The sequence below is a fragment of the Cyprinodon tularosa genome, unplaced genomic scaffold (assembly GCF_016077235.1).
Source record: "Cyprinodon tularosa strain WSP-4 unplaced genomic scaffold, ASM1607723v1 ctg207, whole genome shotgun sequence".
NCBI classification, from domain to species: domain Eukaryota; kingdom Metazoa; phylum Chordata; class Actinopteri; order Cyprinodontiformes; family Cyprinodontidae; genus Cyprinodon; species Cyprinodon tularosa.
Window position 1 is genome coordinate 1,992,639 of NW_024038767.1, and position 19,305 is coordinate 2,011,943.

At 48.2% G+C, this 19,305-nt stretch overlaps 2 protein-coding genes across 2 annotated transcripts in view; one reads left to right on the forward strand and one right to left on the reverse strand.

Moving 5' to 3' along the window:
* Positions 1-5,182: 5,182 nt before the first annotated feature.
* On the forward strand, positions 5,183-9,274 carry mrpl33 (mitochondrial ribosomal protein L33). The gene is made up of 4 exons (XM_038285101.1): positions 5,183-5,272; positions 5,572-5,590; positions 7,561-7,667; positions 8,974-9,274. Exons 1-4 carry the CDS (start codon positions 5,251-5,253, stop codon positions 9,021-9,023), a joined length of 198 nt encoding a protein of 65 aa, XP_038141029.1. The 5' UTR covers positions 5,183-5,250; the 3' UTR covers positions 9,024-9,274.
* rbks (ribokinase) overlaps positions 9,121-19,305 on the reverse strand; it is a 52,605-nt gene continuing 42,420 nt past the window's right edge. Inside the window, exon 9 of the mRNA XM_038285100.1 lies at positions 9,121-9,495. Within this exon, the coding sequence (XP_038141028.1) occupies positions 9,322-9,495 (174 nt within the window). The 3' untranslated portion in view covers positions 9,121-9,321. The remainder of the gene's footprint in view (positions 9,496-19,305) is intronic.

Consider the following 19,305-nt stretch of genomic DNA (forward strand, 5'->3'; position numbering starts at 1 on the left):
AAACCGTTAAAAATAGAAAGCTTGCTCCTTGGTTTAATGCAGAGCTGCGTACTTTGAAGCAAAATGCAAGGAAACTGGAGAGAAAATATCGCTCCACAGGCCTGCGAGAGTCCTTCCTAGTCTGGAAAAATGGTTTACTGCTGTATAAGAGGACCCTTTGTAAAGCAAGAGCAGCATACTTCTCCTCATTAATAGAGGAGAATAAGAATAATCCTAGATTTCTTTTTAATACAGTTGCCAAACTCACCCAGAGCCATAGCTCTGTTGAACCGTCCATTCCACCTGCTCTTAGCAGCAATGATTTTATGGGATTCTTTATAAATAAGATTGATCTTATTAAAAATAAGATCATAAGCACTCCTCTATCCGCGATTGTACCTGAGGTAGTCATGGAATCTGAACCGGGTTTAGACTGCTTTGATCCAGTTGAACTTTCTGAATTAGCAAAATTATTGTCTTCATCTAAGCCTTCAACTTGTATGTTAGATCCAGTTCCAACCAGGTTATTTAAGGAGGTATTCCCTTTGATCTCCTCCTCCATTTTAGATGTGATTAATCAATCTCTGTTACAGGGATATGTACCTAAAGCTTTTAAGGTTGCTGTAATTAAACCTCTGCTTAAGAAACTGTCTCTTGACCCAGATGACTTGGTCAATTATAGACCTATATCCAATCTTCCTTTCTTATCCAAAATTCTTGAGAAAGTAGTTGCCAAACAAGTTTGCGATCACTTCCACCATAATGAACTTTTTGAAGAGTTTCAGTCTGGCTTTAGAGCTCATCATAGCACTGAAACAGCTCTGGTGAAAGTCACTAATGATATTCTCATGGCCTCAGATAATGGACTTGTATCTGTGCTCGTCCTGTTGGATCTCAGTGCTGCATTTGATCCAGTTGATCAGAATATTCTTTTAGAAAGACTTGAATATTTTGTTGGAATTAAAGGAACAGCTCTAGACTGGTTTAAATCTGATCTATCTGATCGAATTCAGTTTGTTCATGTTAATGATAGATCTTCAACACGCTCAAATGTTACCTGTGGAGTACCACAGGGATCAGTGCTAGGACCAATTCTCTTTACTTTATACATGCTCCCAATTGGTAGAATTATTAGACAGCATGGGATTAATTTCCACTGTTATGCTGATGATACCCAGCTATATCTGTCTATAAATCCAGATGAAGCTAACCCATTACATAGATTACAGGCATGTCTGAAGACAGAAAAACCTGGATGACTCTTAACTTTCTGCTTCTGAATGCAGACAAAACAGAAGTTATAGTCTTTGGACCAGAGTCTCTGAAAAAGAAGCTGATTAGCCAGTCACTTCATTTGGATGGGATTAAACTGATTTCAGATAATAAAGTAAAAAATCTTGGTGCTAATTTTGATCAGGACCTGTCATTTAAATCCCAGATCAAAGAGGTTTCTAGCATTTCCTTCTTTCATCTGAGGAATATTGCAAAAATGAGCAATCTCCTGTCCAGGGGTGATGCTGAGAAACTAGTCCATGCATTTGTTACTTCAAGGCTGGACTATTGTAATTCTTTACTATCAGGAAGTCCACAAACTGTAGTTAAAAGCCTTCAGCTGATCCAAAATGCTGCAGCCAGAGTTCTAATGAAAGGGGTATAAAAGGGGTAGAAATATATAAGTAAATCTAAACAATGTATTTATAAAAAATATATCTGCAAAATCTCTAATATTCAACAACAAAAAATACTTAGTTAAGCATATTGTGCAAAACAACAATAAAAAAAATTAAACTCCTATCAGATTTATAGTCCCCACCCTGCAGATCTATTAGAATCTGTCCTTAAATTCCAGCCAAACCCATTTACACAGTAACAGATAAAAACCTTTAGATAAATAAAACATTACCGCCACATATCTGACTCAATAACAATTTCAGACGGAACTATTGACAGAGTTGTATTCTATTAAACTGAACTTCCAATTTTCACCACTGTTCTGTGTCAAGTAACATTTCCCCTCTGATCACGGAGCAAAACCCGATGATGAGACATTTGTTCTTTCAATCCCCCCCCCTCAAAGGTGTCCTGGTTTTCCCAAATGAAAATATGGTCACCCTACTTTTACCCTGTACAAATCTCCCACCTTACCAGCACCAAAGCAACCCCCGGGCATCACATTACCTCCACCATGCTTAACAGATGGCGTCAGGCATTCTTCCAGCATCTTTTCATTTGTTCTTTTGTGATCCAAACACCTCAAACTTGGATTCATCCGTCCGCAACACTTTTTCCAGTCTTCCACTTCCACTGTCCAATGTCTGTGTTCTTTTATCCATCTTAATCTTTTTCTTTTATTGGCCAGTCTCAGATATGGCTTTTTCTTTGCCACTCTGCCCTGAAGCCCAGAAACCAGCAGCCGCCTCTTCACTGTAGATGTTGACACTGGTGTTTTGCGGGTACTATTTAATGAAGATGCCAGTTGGGGACCTGTGAGGCGTCTGTTTCTCAAACTAGAGGCTCTATTGTACTTATCTTCTTGCTAAGTTGTGCAACGCGGCCTCCCACTTCTTTTTCTACTCTGGTTAGAGCCTGTTTATCCTCTGATGGGAGTAGCACACACCATTGTGGGAAATCTTCAATTTCTTAGCAATTTCTCACATGGAATATCCTTCATTTCTAAGAACAAGAATAGACTGTCGACTTTCAGATGAAAGTTCTCTTTTTCTGGCCATTTTGAGCGTTTAATCGACCCCACAAATGTGATGCTCCAGAAACTCAATCTGCTCAAAGGAAGGTCAGTTTCGTAGCTTCTGTAACGAGCTAAACTGTTTTCAGATGTGTGAACATGATTGCACAAGGGTTTTCTAATCATCAATTAGCCTTCTGAGCCAATGAGCAAACACATTGTACCATTAGAACACTGGAGTGATAGCTGCTGGAAATGGGCCTCTATACACCTATGTAGATATTGCACCAAAAACCAGACATTGGCAGCTAGAATAGTCATTTATCACATTAGCTATGTATAGAGTGTATTTCTTTAAAGTTAAGACTAGTTTAAAGTTATCTTCATTGAAAAGTACAGTTCTTTTGCTTCAAAAATAAGGACATTTCAATGTTACCCCAAACTTTTGAACGGTAATGTATATCTTTTAAAAACGAAGCGGAGTGTGTATGATGTCATCTGCTTGCGCCGACTACCATTCCTTCATCCTGTCCACTGAACTGCTGCTAGTTTTCCTCACATTCCTGGAAGATGTCTAGTGCTGCTACCACAGATGATCTCGCTCTCCAAATGGAATTGAGCGATTCAGATTAGCTAGAATGAATAGAAGGGGTAGAGTGTAGCCGCCTGTGGCCCGGGCTGCCTGTCATCCGGTGCACGCACCCGTTCTAGCCCCCAGCAAACATCTGACTATGGTCCCTGGTGTCTCTAATGCCACGTTCCTGACTATGGAGCTGCCAATCACCAGAGTGGGCTTCTCAGTGGGTGTCTCACTGAGTGGGGAAAACCGGTTAGAAACATGGAGGGGTTGGTGGTGACCAGTGGGCAGAGATCCACGACTACGCTTTCTGCATACAGTTACCCAATCGCCTGGCTGCTCAGGCACTGCTGGAGCTGCGTTTAATAGGCGTTCGCTCTCAGGAGCGGGTACAGGGTTAGGAAGGAGCATTCTTTTTTTAAAGTGGTGAGGGAGGGTCTTTTCCTAAATTCTCGAAAATCCTCCATTATACCTTTAAATAATTTTTATCTCCTGTAGCATTTTTTTTATCCTGACTTAATTACATACTGGACTCATGGAGGAAGGTGAGCAGGTGAGTTAAGTTTCACTAGTATAGTTGAGAGTTTTTAACTGAAATATGTTTGACTTGGAACTGAATGATTATGGTAATAAACTCTTAGGTTCTGAAAGGTGATTTATACCATATATATGTGCAGAATTATCTGTTTGACAATGATTAGAGCTTGATTACTCTTTCCTTTTCTGTTCTTCTAACACAGCCATTAGGGCATGTGTTCACAAGCAGTATATGACAGACAGTATTATCTGATACATTAAATAGCATATTTACCACTGGCTGGTCAATAAATATGATAAAATTGAACAACAATAATAAATAGATTAGAAATATTAAGATTTTAGCTTTTTGTTTCCATTTATCTCTCTAATTCTGGAATTTACTGATTGACAATGAAAAATAAGCCTAAACGTCGTGGTAAAAGTTCATGGACATAAAATGATTTGTTTACAAGAAATAGAAGGAAGCATTTCTTAGATTCTCCTTAAGGAAGTTGAACTTGTCTTAGGGATTTAAGCTTTTTTAACTGACTGAATGGTGATTGAATATTTAACTCTTGAAAAGGTTAGGGGTAGAGACTTTCTACGATGTCATAGCATCATTAGTTCACTCTATTAGTTAGTGTTTATTTTAATGAAAGACTCGTACCTCTGAATGTGATATTCTGTCCTGATCAACCTGCCAACTGTGCATAAAGACCCCATAGGAATGTGCTACTGGGTGGGCAATGTGAGGCTAGGACTCATAATGTGCGTTATATATGGGATCCACTGCAGTAATCTCACCTTTTAGTCTGAAATGTGTATTTTAAAATTAAAATCAGTAAACTCTGAGCAACCCATATGGTTCCCTGGTTAGCCAAAGATGTGCTGCATCTCAGCTCAATAGGCAGTTAACCTCCGGCCCAAATAAGATAATTTATAACTGTATTTTCACAGTCACTTTTACAAGTACAAAGCAATTAATGGAGTCTATTTGGTCATTAGGTATAATAAAGTAATGGAAATAGAGAGAAAAAACAGCAGTCATCAAACATATAAATATTCCCAAAACACATACATTACATTGCAATCCAATATTCTGCATGTATATATGGGCTTTAATGGAAAACAGTTTTGATCCCTGAAAGCACCGTGTGAATATTGGCTGGACAGAGTTTATCAGAGAGAAAAGCAGCCAAAATCCAGGTTAAACTAAAAGATATTCAGAAAGGATGAAGAAATGTTCCTTAAAAGAAGTTAAAAAGATCAGAGTAACGTCTGGACTCCTAGAGGGAAAAAACTGAAGCAATAAAAGTCAGAGTTTAACTCAGTTTAACAAAGTTGTTCATGGATTCATTCTGCTGTACTGCGCCTTTAAGAGACACCGGAAGTGCTTGTTACGCGCTGGACGTGCGACCCTTCAATGTGACCTGCCCACATCCCACATCCTCTGTTTATGTTTTCTCCGTAATTAAAAAACATTTAATTAAAAATGTTTCTCACCAGCGTGAACTGTGAGTATTAGAGAGATTCTATTGATGCAGCTGAAGTTCATGTTTTATTCTTGGTTTTAAAACAGACTGTTTCGGTTGATCACGTGGACGTTTACTCACCTTTATGTGTTTGAGTTAGCATGTTAGCATGTCTGAGCTAGCTGCTTGGATGTTTTCTACCACTGTTTTTATAAGTAGATATATTTTATGCTGCTAAAACATGTAAACGCGGCTTAAAGGTTTATAGTAAAGTTATACTGTTATAAACCCTGTTGTTTCCAGGCTTGATAATAAAGTTCACATTTTTTGCTCTTTTTCAGTGGCTAAAGCTAAATCCAAGTAAGTGTATCTACTCTATATATTTCTATGCATTAACTGCTTTTCATTTATTTTCTCTCAGGTTTAACTAGGGCTGCCATCTTTTATAAATTAAAATAACAGAAACATGACCTGAGCCCAACTAACTGCTTTTAGTAAAGAGACGTTTAAAGTAAACGATTGCTGCATATGATAATATATAGTAAATAATAAGCAAGTTATAATCAAGTGCCCTATGCTCACTACATTTCTTTTAATTCTATTCGGTTTATTTCTATAGCTCCAATTCACATCATGTCATCTCAGGTAACTTTCCAGTTCACCAGATCATCCAGTCAGATTGATTCAAAGTTTTCTATCTAAGGAAAACCAGCTGATTGCATCGACTCATTGACTCTTCAGCAATCCCTCACACTAAGCATGCTTGTAGCGACAGTGGAGAGGAAAAACTCCCTTTGAACAGGAAGAAACCTCCAGCAGAACCAGGCTCAGTGTGAGCGGCCATCTGCTGAGGCCCACTGGGGTTCAAGGAGACAGAAGCAGACATAGAAAAAGAAGCATAGATACAAAAGGCAGCTGTCAATCAGCTCCACAGGCAAAGATACTAGAAACAAAGGTGTTGATGGCAGCAGCACAGCTGATATTTCTCTCCAGGATGGAGTCACAGCCAAACAGGAACAGACCAGATGAAGCTACTATGAGAAAAAGCAGAGAGAGCAGAACGTTAGAGATTGAACTAACAGATTCTGCAGTGGGAGAATAGAGATAGAATGAAGCAGAATGATGAAAAAGGGGTCCCTATGTCCTCCAGCAGTCTAAGCCTATAGCAGCAGAACTATAGAGATAGCTCAGGATAACCTGAGCCACCCTAACTATAAGCTTTATCAAAAAGGAAAGTTTTAAGCCTAGCCTTAAAAGTAGACAGGGTGTCTGCCTCACGGACTAAAACTGGTAGTTGGTTCCACAGGAGAGGAGCCTGAGAACTAAAAGATCTGCCTCCCATTCTACTTTTAGAAGTTCTAGGAACCACTAGTAAACCTGCAGATTGAGAGCGAAGTGCTCTGTTAGGAACATAAGGAACAATCAGATCTCTGATATCAGATGGAGCTTGGCCATTTATCCCATTATGGCCTTTATCCCATTTCCCATCAAACATGCTGCAGCACCCCTAGCAACAGAACCCCACAGGCTGATGCTGCCGCCACCATGCTAGACAGTCAGGTTTGTGTCCTTAGTCTTGAAAGCCTGACTTATTTTTCTTTCAACATATTTTAGGGTCATTTTGAAGTAAAGGTGGTTCTAACTAAGTGCCGTTATCATAGAGCAATGATGAAATAAACGAGGGTTAAAGGCAATTAGTATCCATTCTGTAATATAAGTCTTTGTTAATATCTAATAGCCTAATCCAGAGGAAAGTTTTCCTACCGATGTGGGAAGAAAATCATTTTGTTTTAACTTTATTCCTCCGATTATGGATCCAGGACTTCTTTAGTTTTTCTCATCTGAGTGAGAAAGTTTGGGTTTTCTTTCTTACCTTGAATAACTGCTGAGACACTAATATTTAATGCAACAATAAAGATAATTGTTTTTTGGATTCAGCAACTCTTTAAAAATAATTATTTTTAAAAACGATTTAGAAATAAGTAAAAAAGTCTTAAATTAAGTGTATTTACCCTTAATTTGAGTAGGTAAAGGAGTTTGCCAATGGAATGAGTATTTGTACTGTTAAAATAAGATAATTAGATAAAATGCACTTAAAATAATGTAATTGTGTTTTCCTTTTTTTAAATGTAAATTGCCTCATTCCATTGCAGAGTGTCTCTTTTACCTCCTCAATTCAAGAACAAATGCATTTATTTTAGGAAAAAAAGACTTCTGTAGATTTAGCTTTTTTCCAGTGTGCAGCATTTTGTATAAATACGTTTAAACTCTGAGCAGCAGTTGTAGGTTAAATAAATGGATGACGGTTAGAATGTCTGTTGTTCTTTCAGGACCATCCTGGTGCAGATGGTGAGCGCTGCCGGGACGGGATACTTCTTTAACACCAAGAGGAACCGCCTCAGAGAGAAACTGGTGCTGCGGAAACACGACCCGTTCGGTAAGATGGCCGAACAGCGAGCTACATCGTTAGCATTCAGTTTAATGGAGAAAGGATTAGACGTTTATTTCTGCTAAAGCTCCCGAAATTGTGCAACTGTTTTTTTTTAAGCTTTCAAACATTCTCTGTTGGGGGGGGGGGGGGATGGGTCAGAAATACAGGCAGCTGACTTCATTAAGTGTTTTTAAATAAAAAATGCATCTTTTCTGGTGGAAAGTTCGCTCCTGTTGGATTACAGAGATCTGTGGTTGAACTTTAGTCTGGGTGTTTTTTCACACCTTAGTTTGAAGACATTCTGAAAGCTCATCTGTGCGACCAAACGGTCAGAGCGCCGCTGTGCTGATTCAGCCTCCGACCAAACGGTCAGAGCGCCGCTGTGCTGATTCAGCCTCCGACCAAACGGTCAGAGCGCCGCTGTGCTGATTCAGCCTCCGACCACACAGGAGTCTTTGCTGGAAAAAGTCAACATGTCGTAAAGCCTGAAGGAGCTTAACAAAGGCTTCCTAAGATAATCTCTCACATTCTGCCAGCAGCTGAGTGACGCTTTCTGATGCAGAGTGGGAAATATGACTTTTTTAAGCACTAAAATCAGTAAAACTCCTTTAAATCTTGGAAAAACATGTTTTGTTATTATTTTAACCAGTTGTTCCCAATCCTCAGTTTGAGAGGCAGAAACCTGTATTATATCCAAGGTTAGGTATAGGTCAGAGGTCAGCAGCCCAAACTGCTCAAAGATCACTGATCTCTATGGCTATGACGCAAATTATTGTTTACATTTATTTATCATACAAATGTTTACAGCATTGGAAAACAATTCATTTTTGTTTGACCTGCTGCACACCATATTAAAACAAACACAAAAAAAAGGCACTAAAGAGCTGCGGGTTGCCGGCCGCGGTATAGGTGAACTATCAGATACAGTGATATTATGGTCTGACTGGGAGTCGATGGAGCTTCTGTGGCTTTTGTTTCTCATGCCAGACAAGGAGAGGAAAGTTCATGACGTCACTGATTGGAGAAATGATGCAGAAAAATCTAAAGGAAGGAAATAAAGTCTGTCTCTTCAGTCTGACTCTAACATGGATAAACCATCACAGCAACAGAAAGGTTTAACAGCTGGAAAAGTTTTAACATTATTTAACTTTCATCTGCAATCATCTCTGAATAACCGACCATTGGATCTGTAATGTGTCTCCATTGGAGCGGCTTTTCCTCAGCTTGTCTTTGTGTGTTTATGCAGTTTTTCAAACTCCAGCGCTAATAAACGTCATTCTCAGCCTCTCCTCCTGCTTCTGTGTCTTTGCAGTGAACAAACACGTCTTATTCTTGGAGAAGAGGAAGATCAGATCGGTTTGATGCACCAGCAAACACGGACAGCCTCTGAAAGACACTTTTATTCACAGAGATCATATGAAGCTTTGGCTGGGAGAGGATTCTGATTGGCTGCTGTTCAATCATCGGAAAACATCCATAAGACTTCAGCATGACGCTGAAAGAATGAAAACGGACCAACAGCAGTTTCTGGATGTATTTGATATTTCAATCTGCTCCTTCCGTCGTGTGAAATTATGTCTGTTTAAATGCAATAAATTCTGCCTGAATACTTTCTACTGTGTTTACTGAGAGTAGCTGTTATCTGCAGAGGGTTTGAGTCTCAGAACAGCTCCGCCAGCAGGTCCCGCTTGAACAGGAATGACGTCTGGGTGCCGACAGTCTGCACGCTCAGCGCCGCCACCTGATTGGCCCTGCGCGCCATCTCCTCCAGAGGCATGGCCGGGTGGTGAGCCATGTAGAACGCCAGCGCTCCGATGAAGCTGTCTCCAGCTCCCTGCAGAGAAACAGAACCGCGTAAAATAAATAATTACTCTGAGCAGCGAATAAATGGTTTGGCCAGGCGGAACCACAATGATAAATATTACATTTGGTGAAGGTTTAATGTCTATTTATTGAATTAGTGTTAAAAGCTAAAATGATAAAATAATGTATAATTTTAGGAGATGGAAAAAAAGCAACAGTTTGATATTAAGCATCTTCCTCCTGTTATTTAATCTAAACATGAATCTGTTTAAAGCTGTTTATTTAAAAAGCACAATAACTCCAGATTGAACGTTACATAAAAATGAACTACTTCCTGCAGACATGCCAGTCTCCCTGATATCGATAGTTGTTCCCTGATGGCCGCCAGTCGGATCAATTATCCTGGATTTTACACTAAGTGGTGTTTTTAATGCTAATGAGAGCGAGCAGGCAGTGCAGTAATTCATGCATCATGTTGGATTAGAACTAGTTCAATTAAGCAGTCACAAGAAGGGGGGGGGGGGTCCTGCTTGTGCAAACTGTGCGTATCTCCAAAGCGATGCTCTGTTCAGCGAGCGTTCCAGGCGACCTGTTGGCAGAGAGCTGATTGGATTAATATGCCGATAAGTTTCTCTGGTTACTCTCTGGCAGTCACCTAGTTACCGATGAAAGCAGTGCATCATGGGAAACGGCGGAGGTTCAATCCTCGAGTAAAAAAACAAAACTATAACATTCATTTAGCAGCAGAATATGCTACAGTATATCCATGTCTATTGGAGGTGAGGAATGATGAGGTGAACTGAGTCCCACCAACAGATGTTCCAGGTGGAAGAAGGGAAGTATTGACTTGTTTAAATGACCAATCCTGTTCTGTTCTGTGTTTAAGAAATGACCGTTAATTAATAAACAGCTGTTCAATAAGCATCTCCCTGAAATTAGTTTTTGGAACTCAGGATTGCTGTGTTATTAAAGAAATGGGAAATTTATTATTATTTTTTAATTAACTTTCTTTATTGGAAGCAATTTAAGAAACGCAGTAGGTGAATGACAGGTGAATTATTTTTATCTGTTTGCATCACTCATCCAGGCTTCCTTTCCTAAAGAACATTTGCAATTTTTCCACCATGTCAGACTAACTAACTGTAGGGAAAATGGAGACGAGCGCGTCTGTCAGCATCTCACCAAAATGATTGACAGTTAGGATGAGCATTTATTTAGATGATCCACCCGGGAAAAGATCAGCCTCCACTTTACCTTTAAATAACAACCAATCCCTAATAAAGTTCAGTGTTTGTTTTATGAAATCATTTCAAAAATAAAACACTTGATTTTGATTTAGTTTAATCTTTTACATATTAACTAATACTACAAATATATATATAAAAAAACCTTATGAACCCTTTAAAAAAGCGTTAACCGGGTAAAATGAACCTGTTTACATCTTCTCTGATTAAATGTGTTATTAAATTTCCTTTAATCTTGTTTGTATTCAGTAAATCTAACATGCTGAGATTAATCTGAAACTTTCATTCCATCATTTTTTACGTTAATTAGCGTTTAGCATCAGTTTCAATGGTAAACTATTTTTATTTATCTGTATTCTTTAAAAAGGAGAAATTTCTAAAGCTTTTCTTTTATTCACACGTCCCCCCCCCCCCCCCCCCCCCCCCCCCCCCCCACTTAGAAAATCACAAAAACATTTCTTAAGCTTTTTGCACCTTCTGGCCTTTAAGTCACGGGTGAAAAATCTCCAGAAATGCAGGTAAACATTGTTATCAGCAGAAGAAAAGAACTTTAGCTTTTAGATCAGCTATTTTCAGAGGAGAAAAAAAAGCTTAAATCTAACAGCATGAAAACTAAAGGAAGGCGTTTGAGCAGTAGGGGGCGCTGTGGCATTTATCTGCTGCTTCTTTAAACCCACAGCTGGTTAGAGAAAGGAGGGAAAGAATCCATCAGTCAGCTTTTTCTGAATAAAACATCACTGAGAACTTTATCATTTAATGTTTGATTTCCTAAAATCTCAAATCAAAAACTATTATTTAGATTAATCATGTTTGTTACTGAAAAAAATGTCGGTTGTACTAAAATAATCTTGGATTAGGAAAGGAAGTAATGGCAGCTTTCTACTACAAAGATCTCCATAAACGACGACTTCAGTTCTTTAAGGATCTTAGTTTTCCTGGAAACACGAAGCTTCTCTGCTACAAGCTGTTTCTGATTTTTCCTCATAAATCCTCCTTTTTTCCCATCTTGGTCTATTGATAACGATGGAATGTGCTGTCTGCACCCTGGAGGGGCTTGTCTGCTGCGGCGGTGGGGGGGGGGGTCTATGCTGGGAAAGGGAGCAGTGGTATGTAGGGACACGCTCATGTTTAACCGCAAACGGCCCCTCAACGCTGGTTCTCACAAGCCCGTTCCATTACTCATCACTTCGGCTCTGAACAGTTCACCCCCCCCCCCCCCCCATCAGAGTAATCCTTTTGTCTGGGGATAACCACCAATGGTGACCCGCTCAGAGAACAGAAAGGTTCTGACAGGCTTCTGTGTTCTCAGCATCCAAACCTTGAGCTGATTTGACATTTAAAAGGCAATTATTACTGCCCCCCCACCCTCCCACCCTCTCTGCTTGGACTACTGGGATGCTGGAAAGAGTGACATCAGAGATGAAACATTTCTCAGGCCTGCTGGAGTTCCACCTTTAAGCTCAGGGCCTGTTTACATCTGTCTGCCCACTGGGCCCCCGCCTGCAGGGAAAGGACCCCACGGTTCAGACCTGGACGCGTCCCACTGGGCCCCCGCCTGCAGGGAAAGGACCCCACGGTTCAGACCTGGACGCGTCCCACTGGGCCCCCGCCTGCAGGGAAAGGACCCCACGGTTCAGACCTGGACGCGTCCCACTGGGCCCCCGCCTGCAGGGAAAGGACCCCACGGTTCAGACCTGGACGCGTCCCACTGGGCCCCCGCCTGCAGGGAAAGGACCCCACGGTTCAGACCTGCACGCGTCCCACTGGGCCCCCGCCTGCAGGGAAAGGACCCCCCGGTTCAGACCTGGACGCGTCCCACTGGGCCCCCGCCTGCAGGGAAAGGACCCCCCGGTTCAGACCTGGACGCGTCCCACTGGGCCCCCGCCTGCAGGGAAAGGACCCCACGGTTTAGACCTGGACGCGTCCCACTGGGCCCCCGCCTGCAGGGAAAGGACCCCACGGTTCAGACCTGGACGCGTCCCACTGGGCCCCCGCCTGCAGGGAAAGGACCCCACGGTTCAGACCTGGACGCGTCCCACTGGGCCCCCGCCTGCAGGGAAAGGACCCCACGGTTCAGACCTGGACGCGTCCCACTGGGCCCCCGCCTGCAGGGAAAGGACCCCACGGTTCAGACCTGGACGCGTCCCCACTGGGCCCCCCGCCTGCAGGGAAAGGACCCCACGGTTCAGACCTGGACGCGTCCCACTGGGCCCCCGCCTGCAGGGAAAGGACCCCACGGTTCAGACCTGGACGCTTCCCACTGGGCCCCCGCCTGCAGGGAAAGGACCCCCCGGTTCAGACCTGGACGCGTCCCACTGGGCCCCCGCCTGCAGGGAAAGGACCCCCCGGTTCAGACCTGGACGCGTCCCACTGGGCCCCCCGCCTGCAGGGAAAGGACCCCACGGTTCAGACCTGGACGCGTCCCACTGGGCCCCCCGCCTGCAGGGAAAGGACCCCACGGTTCAGACCTGGACGCGTCCCACTGGGCCCCCGCCTGCAGGGAAAGGACCCCACGGTTCAGACTTGGACGCGTCCCACTGGGCCCCCGCCTGCAGGGAAAGGACCCCACGGTTCAGACCTGGACGCGTCCCACTGGGCCCCCGCCTGCAGGGAAAGGACCCCACGGTTCAGACCTGGACGCGTCCCACTGGGCCCCCGCCTGCAGGGAAAGGACCCCACGGTTCAGACCTGGACGCGTCCCACTGGGCCCCCGCCTGCAGGGAAAGGACCCCACGGTTCAGACCTGGACGCGTCCCACTGGGCCCCCGCCTGCAGGGAAAGGACCCCACGGTTCAGACCTGGACGCGTCCCACTGGGCCCCCGCCTGCAGGGAAAGGACCCCACGGTTCAGACCTGGACGCGTCCCACTGGGCCCCCGCCTGCAGGGAAAGGACCCCACGGTTCAGACCTGGACGCGTCCCACTGGGCCCCCCGCCCTGCAGGGAAAGGACCCCACGGTTCAGACCTGGACGCGTCCCACTGGGCCCCCGCCTGCAGGGAAAGGACCCCACGGTTCAGACCTGGACGCGTCCCACTGGGCCCCCGCCTGCAGGGAAAGGACCCCACGGTTCAGACCTGGACGCGTCCCACTGGGCCCCCGCCTGCAGGGAAAGGACCCCACGGTTCAGACCTGGACGCGTCCCACTGGGCCCCCGCCTGCAGGGAAAGGACCCCACGGTTCAGACCTGGACGCGTCCCACTGGGCCCCCGCCTGCAGGGAAAGGACCCCACGGTTCAGACCTGGACGCGTCCCACTGGGCCCCCGCCTGCAGGGAAAGGACCCCACGGTTCAGACCTGGACGCGTCCCACTGGGCCCCCGCCTGCAGGGAAAGGACCCCACGGTTCAGACCTGGACGCGTCCCACTGGGCCCCCGCCTGCAGGGAAAGGACCCCACGGTTCAGACCTGGACGCGTCCCACTGGGCCCCCGCCTGCAGGGAAAGGACCCCACGGTTCAGACCTGGACGCGTCCCACTGGGCCCCCGCCTGCAGGGAAAGGACCCCACGGTTCAGACCTGGACGCGTCCCACTGGGCCCCCGCCTGCAGGGAAAGGACCCCACGGTTCAGACCTGGACGCGTCCCACTGGGCCCCCGCCTGCAGGGAAAGGACCCCACGGTTTAGACCTGGACGCGTCCCACTGGGCCCCCGCCTGCAGGGAAAGGACCCCACGGTTCAGACCTGGACGTGTCCCACTGGGCCCCCAGACCTGGACGCGTCCCACTGGGCCCCCGCCTGCAGGGAAAGGACCCCACGGTTTAGACCTGGACGCGTCCCACTGGGCCCCCGCCTGCAGGGAAAGGACCCCACGGTTCAGACCTGGACGCGTCCCACTGGGCCCCCCGCCTGCAGGGAAAGGACCCCACGGTTCAGACCTGGACGCGTCCCACTGGGCCCCCCGCCTGCAGGGAAAGGACCCCACGGTTCAGACCTGGACGCGTCCCACTGGGCCCCCGCCTGCAGGGAAAGGACCCCACGGTTCAGACCTGGACGCGTCCCACTGGGCCCCCGCCTGCAGGGAAAGGACCCCACGGTTCAGACCTGGACGCGTCCCACTGGGCCCCCGCCTGCAGGGAAAGGACCCCACGGTTCAGACCTGGACGCGTCCCACTGGGCCCCCGCCTGCAGGGAAAGGACCCCACGGTTCAGACCTGGACGCGTCCCACTGGGCCCCCGCCTGCAGGACCTGGACGCGTCCCACTGGGCCCCCGCCTGCAGGGAAAGGACCCCACGGTTCAGACCTGGACGCGTCCCACTGGGCCCCCGCCTGCAGGGAAAGGACCCCACGGTTCAGACCTGGACGCGTCCCACTGGGCCCCCGCCTGCAGGGAAAGGACCCCACGGTTTAGACCTGGACGCGTCCCACTGGGCCCCCGCCTGCAGGGAAAGGACCCCACGGTTCAGACCTGGACGCGTCCCACTGGGCCCCCGCCTGCAGGGAAAGGACCCCACGGTTCAGACCTGGACGCGTCCCACTGGGCCCCCGCCTGCAGGGAAAGGACCCCACGGTTCAGACCTGGACGCGTCCCACTGGGCCCCCGCCTGCAGGGAAAGGACCCCACGGTTCAGACCTGGACGCGTCCCACTGGGCCCCCGCCTGCAGGGAAAGGACCCCACGGGTTAGACCTGGACGCGTCCCACTGGGCCCCCGCCTGCAGGGAAAGGACCCCACGGTTCAGACCTGGACGTGTCCCACTGGGCCCCCGCCTGCAGGGAAAGGACCCCACGGTTCAGACCTGGACGCGTCCCACTGGGCCCCCGCCTGCAGGGAAAGGACCCCACGGTTCAGACCTGGACGCGTCCCACTGGGCCCCCGCCTGCAGGGAAAGGACCCCACGGTTTAGACCTGGACGCGTCCCACTGGGCCCCCGCCTGCAGGGAAAGGACCCCACGGTTTAGACCTGGACGCGTCCCACTGGGCCCCCGCTTGCAGGGAAAGGACCCCACGGTTCAGACCTGGACGTGTCCCACTGGGCCCCCGCCTGCAGGGAAAGGACCCCACGGTTCAGACCTGGACGCGTCCCACTGGGCCCCCGCCTGCAGGGAAAGGACCCCACGGTTCAGACCTGGACGTGTCCCACTGGGCCCCCGCCTGCAGGGAAAGGACCCCACGGTTTAGACCTGGACGCGTCCCACTGGGCCCCCGCCTGCAGGGAAAGGACCCCACGGTTCAGACCTGGACGCGTCCCACTGGGCCCCCGCCTGCAGGGAAAGGACCCCACGGTTCAGACCTGGACGCGTCCCACTGGGCCCCCGCCTGCAGGGAAAGGACCCCACGGTTCAGACCTGGACGTGTCCCACTGGGCCCCCAGACCTGGACGCGTCCCACTGGGCCCCCGCCTGCAGGGAAAGGACCCCACGGTTTAGACCTGGACGCGTCCCACTGGGCCCCCGCCTGCAGGGAAAGGACCCCACGGTTCAGACCTGGACGCGTCCCACTGGGCCCCCGCCTGCAGGGAAAGGACCCCACGGTTCAGACCTGGACGCGTCCCACTGGGCCCCCCGCCTGCAGGGAAAGGACCCCACGGTTCAGACCTGGACGCGTCCCACTGGGCCCCCGCCTGCAGGGAAAGGACCCCACGGTTCAGACCTGGACGCGTCCCACTGGGCCCCCGCCTGCAGGGAAAGGACCCCACGGTTCAGACCTGGACGCGTCCCACTGGGCCCCCGCCTGCAGGGAAAGGACCCCACGGTTCAGACCTGGACGCGTCCCACTGGGCCCCCGCCTGCAGGGAAAGGACCCCACGGTTCAGACCTGGACGCGTCCCACTGGGCCCCCGCCTGCAGGGAAAGGACCCCACGGTTCAGACCTGGACGCGTCCCACTGGGCCCCCGCCTGCAGGGAAAGGACCCCACGGTTCAGACCTGGACGCGTCCCACTGGGCCCCCGCCTGCAGGGAAAGGACCCCACGGTTCAGACCTGGACGCGTCCCACTGGGCCCCCGCCTGCAGGGAAAGGACCCCACGGTTCAGACCTGGACGCGTCCCACTGGGCCCCCGCCTGCAGGGAAAGGACCCCACGGTTCAGACCTGGACGCGTCCCACTGGGCCCCCGCCTGCAGGGAAAGGACCCCACGGTTCAGACCTGGACGCGTCCCACTGGGCCCCCCGCCTGCAGGGAAAGGACCCCACGGTTTAGACCTGGACGCGTCCCACTGGGCCCCCGCCTGCAGGGAAAGGACCCCACGGTTCAGACCTGGACGTGTCCCACTGGGCCCCCCGCCTGCAGGGAAAGGACCCCACGGTTCAGACCTGGACGCGTCCCACTGGGCCCCCGCCTGCAGGGAAAGGACCCCACGGTTTAGACCTGGACGCGTCCCACTGGGCCCCCGCCTGCAGGGAAAGGACCCCACGGTTCAGACCTGGACGTGTCCCACTGGGCCCCCGCCTGCAGGGAAAGGACCCCACGGTTCAGACCTGGACGTGTCCCACTGGGCCCCCAGACCTGGACGCGTCCCACTAGGCCCCCGCCTGCAGGGAAAGGACCCCACGGTTTAGACCTGGACGCGTCCCACTGGGCCCCCGCCTGCAGGGAAAGGACCCCACGGTTTAGACCTGGATGCGTCCCACTGGGCCCCCGCCTGCAGGGAAAGGACCCCACGGTTCAGACCTGGACGTGTCCCACTGGGCCCCCGCCTGCAGGGAAAGGACCCCACGGTTTAGACCTGGATGCGTCCCACTGGGCCCCCGCCTGCAGGGAAAGGACCCCACGGTTCAGACCTGGACGTGTCCCACTGGGCCCCCGCCTGCAGGGAAAGGACCCCACGGTTCAGACCTGAACGCGTCCCACTGGGCCCCTGCCTGCAGGGAAAGGACCCCACGGTTTAGACCTGGATGCGTCCAACTGGGCCCCCGCCTGCAGGGAAAGGACCCCACGGTTCAGACCTGAACGCGTCCCACTGGGCCCCCGCCTGCAGGGAAAGGACCCCACGGCTCAGACCTGGACGTGTCCCACTGAAAGGTGGACCTGAGCGATCCCCTCTGCTCCACTTAAAGATGGCTGATGAAATGAGATGGATGAAGATCTAAAGTCGCTGTTACTTGTTATTGTCTGTTATTTATATAACCTCAGCCTTGTTCACGAGTCCCGCTCAGTTTAATCCACCTGCTGACAAGTCGCTAATCTGCCTTCCATAACTAGAAGCTTGGTCTGTTCACACTGACAGGGTGGGGCTGGAACTGGTTTCTATTCACTGAAAGAAACGTCTCTGTGGTATTTTAAGGGATTTATATTGGATAAGAATAGGAGCAGATTTGAAAGATGAGGAAAACTTTTCATCAGGTTGTTTTAAATGTGAATGTAAATGTGAATTAATAAATTCCTTTTTAAAGAAATTTGTATTTGTTTTTTCAGGGGTTATAAATATAACACCCCATACACTGGAAAATAAGTCAAAACTTCTAAAAATAAGTGATTTTACCCTAAAAACAAGATAATTAGATAATATGCATTTGAAATAAGACAATGCAAATGTTTTTTTCTTATTTAAATGTGAATTGTCTCGTTCCACTGGCAAAATTTCTCACTTTTTTCCTCCGTTCAGGAAAAAATTGAGACATTGGCCTCTACACTGCAAAAAATGTCACTTTTTTGCAGTGTAGAGGCCACTTTTAGCAGCTGGACAGGATCTATATTTGTTCCACCTACTGTACCACCCAGAGAGCTGGATGAAAGTCAGTGTTGAAGTTTCCGTTGTTCCCACTGGACACCATCTATCACGTTTCACAGGAACACCTTAAAAATAGCTTTCTGTCCCGCTGGAACCAGGAACTTTACAGACTTTAATTTACCCTGAAAATACTTAAATGATGCCAAAAGAAAAATTACATTTTGTTTAGTGGGAAACAGATATGATAAAACCCTGTGACCCCCCCCCCCCCAATGTACTCATCACGCGGGGAGCTGATGTCTTATGTTATTGAGAAATATCAATCAGGTAGCTGTAATAAAAAACCTAGAATTCTGCACATAGATTCCAGTAGAATGCAAAGAAAAAAACTTTCATCCAAGGGGAAAAGTTTATTGCCTTTAAACCGGTTCTGACCAATAATTCTCTTCCTGATCTTTTATGTTGAAAGGTTAAAAAAAGGTTTGTGTTGGTTCAGGGAAGCAATGTGATTTAACTCAAACTTTTTTACACAACATGGGATATCAGGAGTGAGCTGCCGTACGGGGAAAGAGATGATTTGATATCTGTGGTGCTGATTTATAATCTCTAGATAACAGAAACTGGAAGGACTAAGGATATTATCTATTTTAGCGCAGCAGCAGAGACAAAGGAAATACTTGGAAAGTTGATGTCACAGATTTAGCCTGTTAGCCCATTTAGAGCAGCTAGAGCTGGCGGCCCCTATTTCCAGACAATATTTCTGCAGCTTTGCTGTCTGGGGTTCAACCCTCAGACTTCTTCTGAATGTCTTCTCTCCTCCTGCTCCCACGTCCTGATTGCTGATTAGTCAGTTGGACCAGACTGGATTCCACATACTGCAAAGCAACTGGACTTGCTGTTCTTGTTTGAGATGATATTTGATGCAAATAAATGCCGCTGACCAAGAAAAATAACTTATTTCTAAGTTCAAGGATCTGGGTCTATAGAT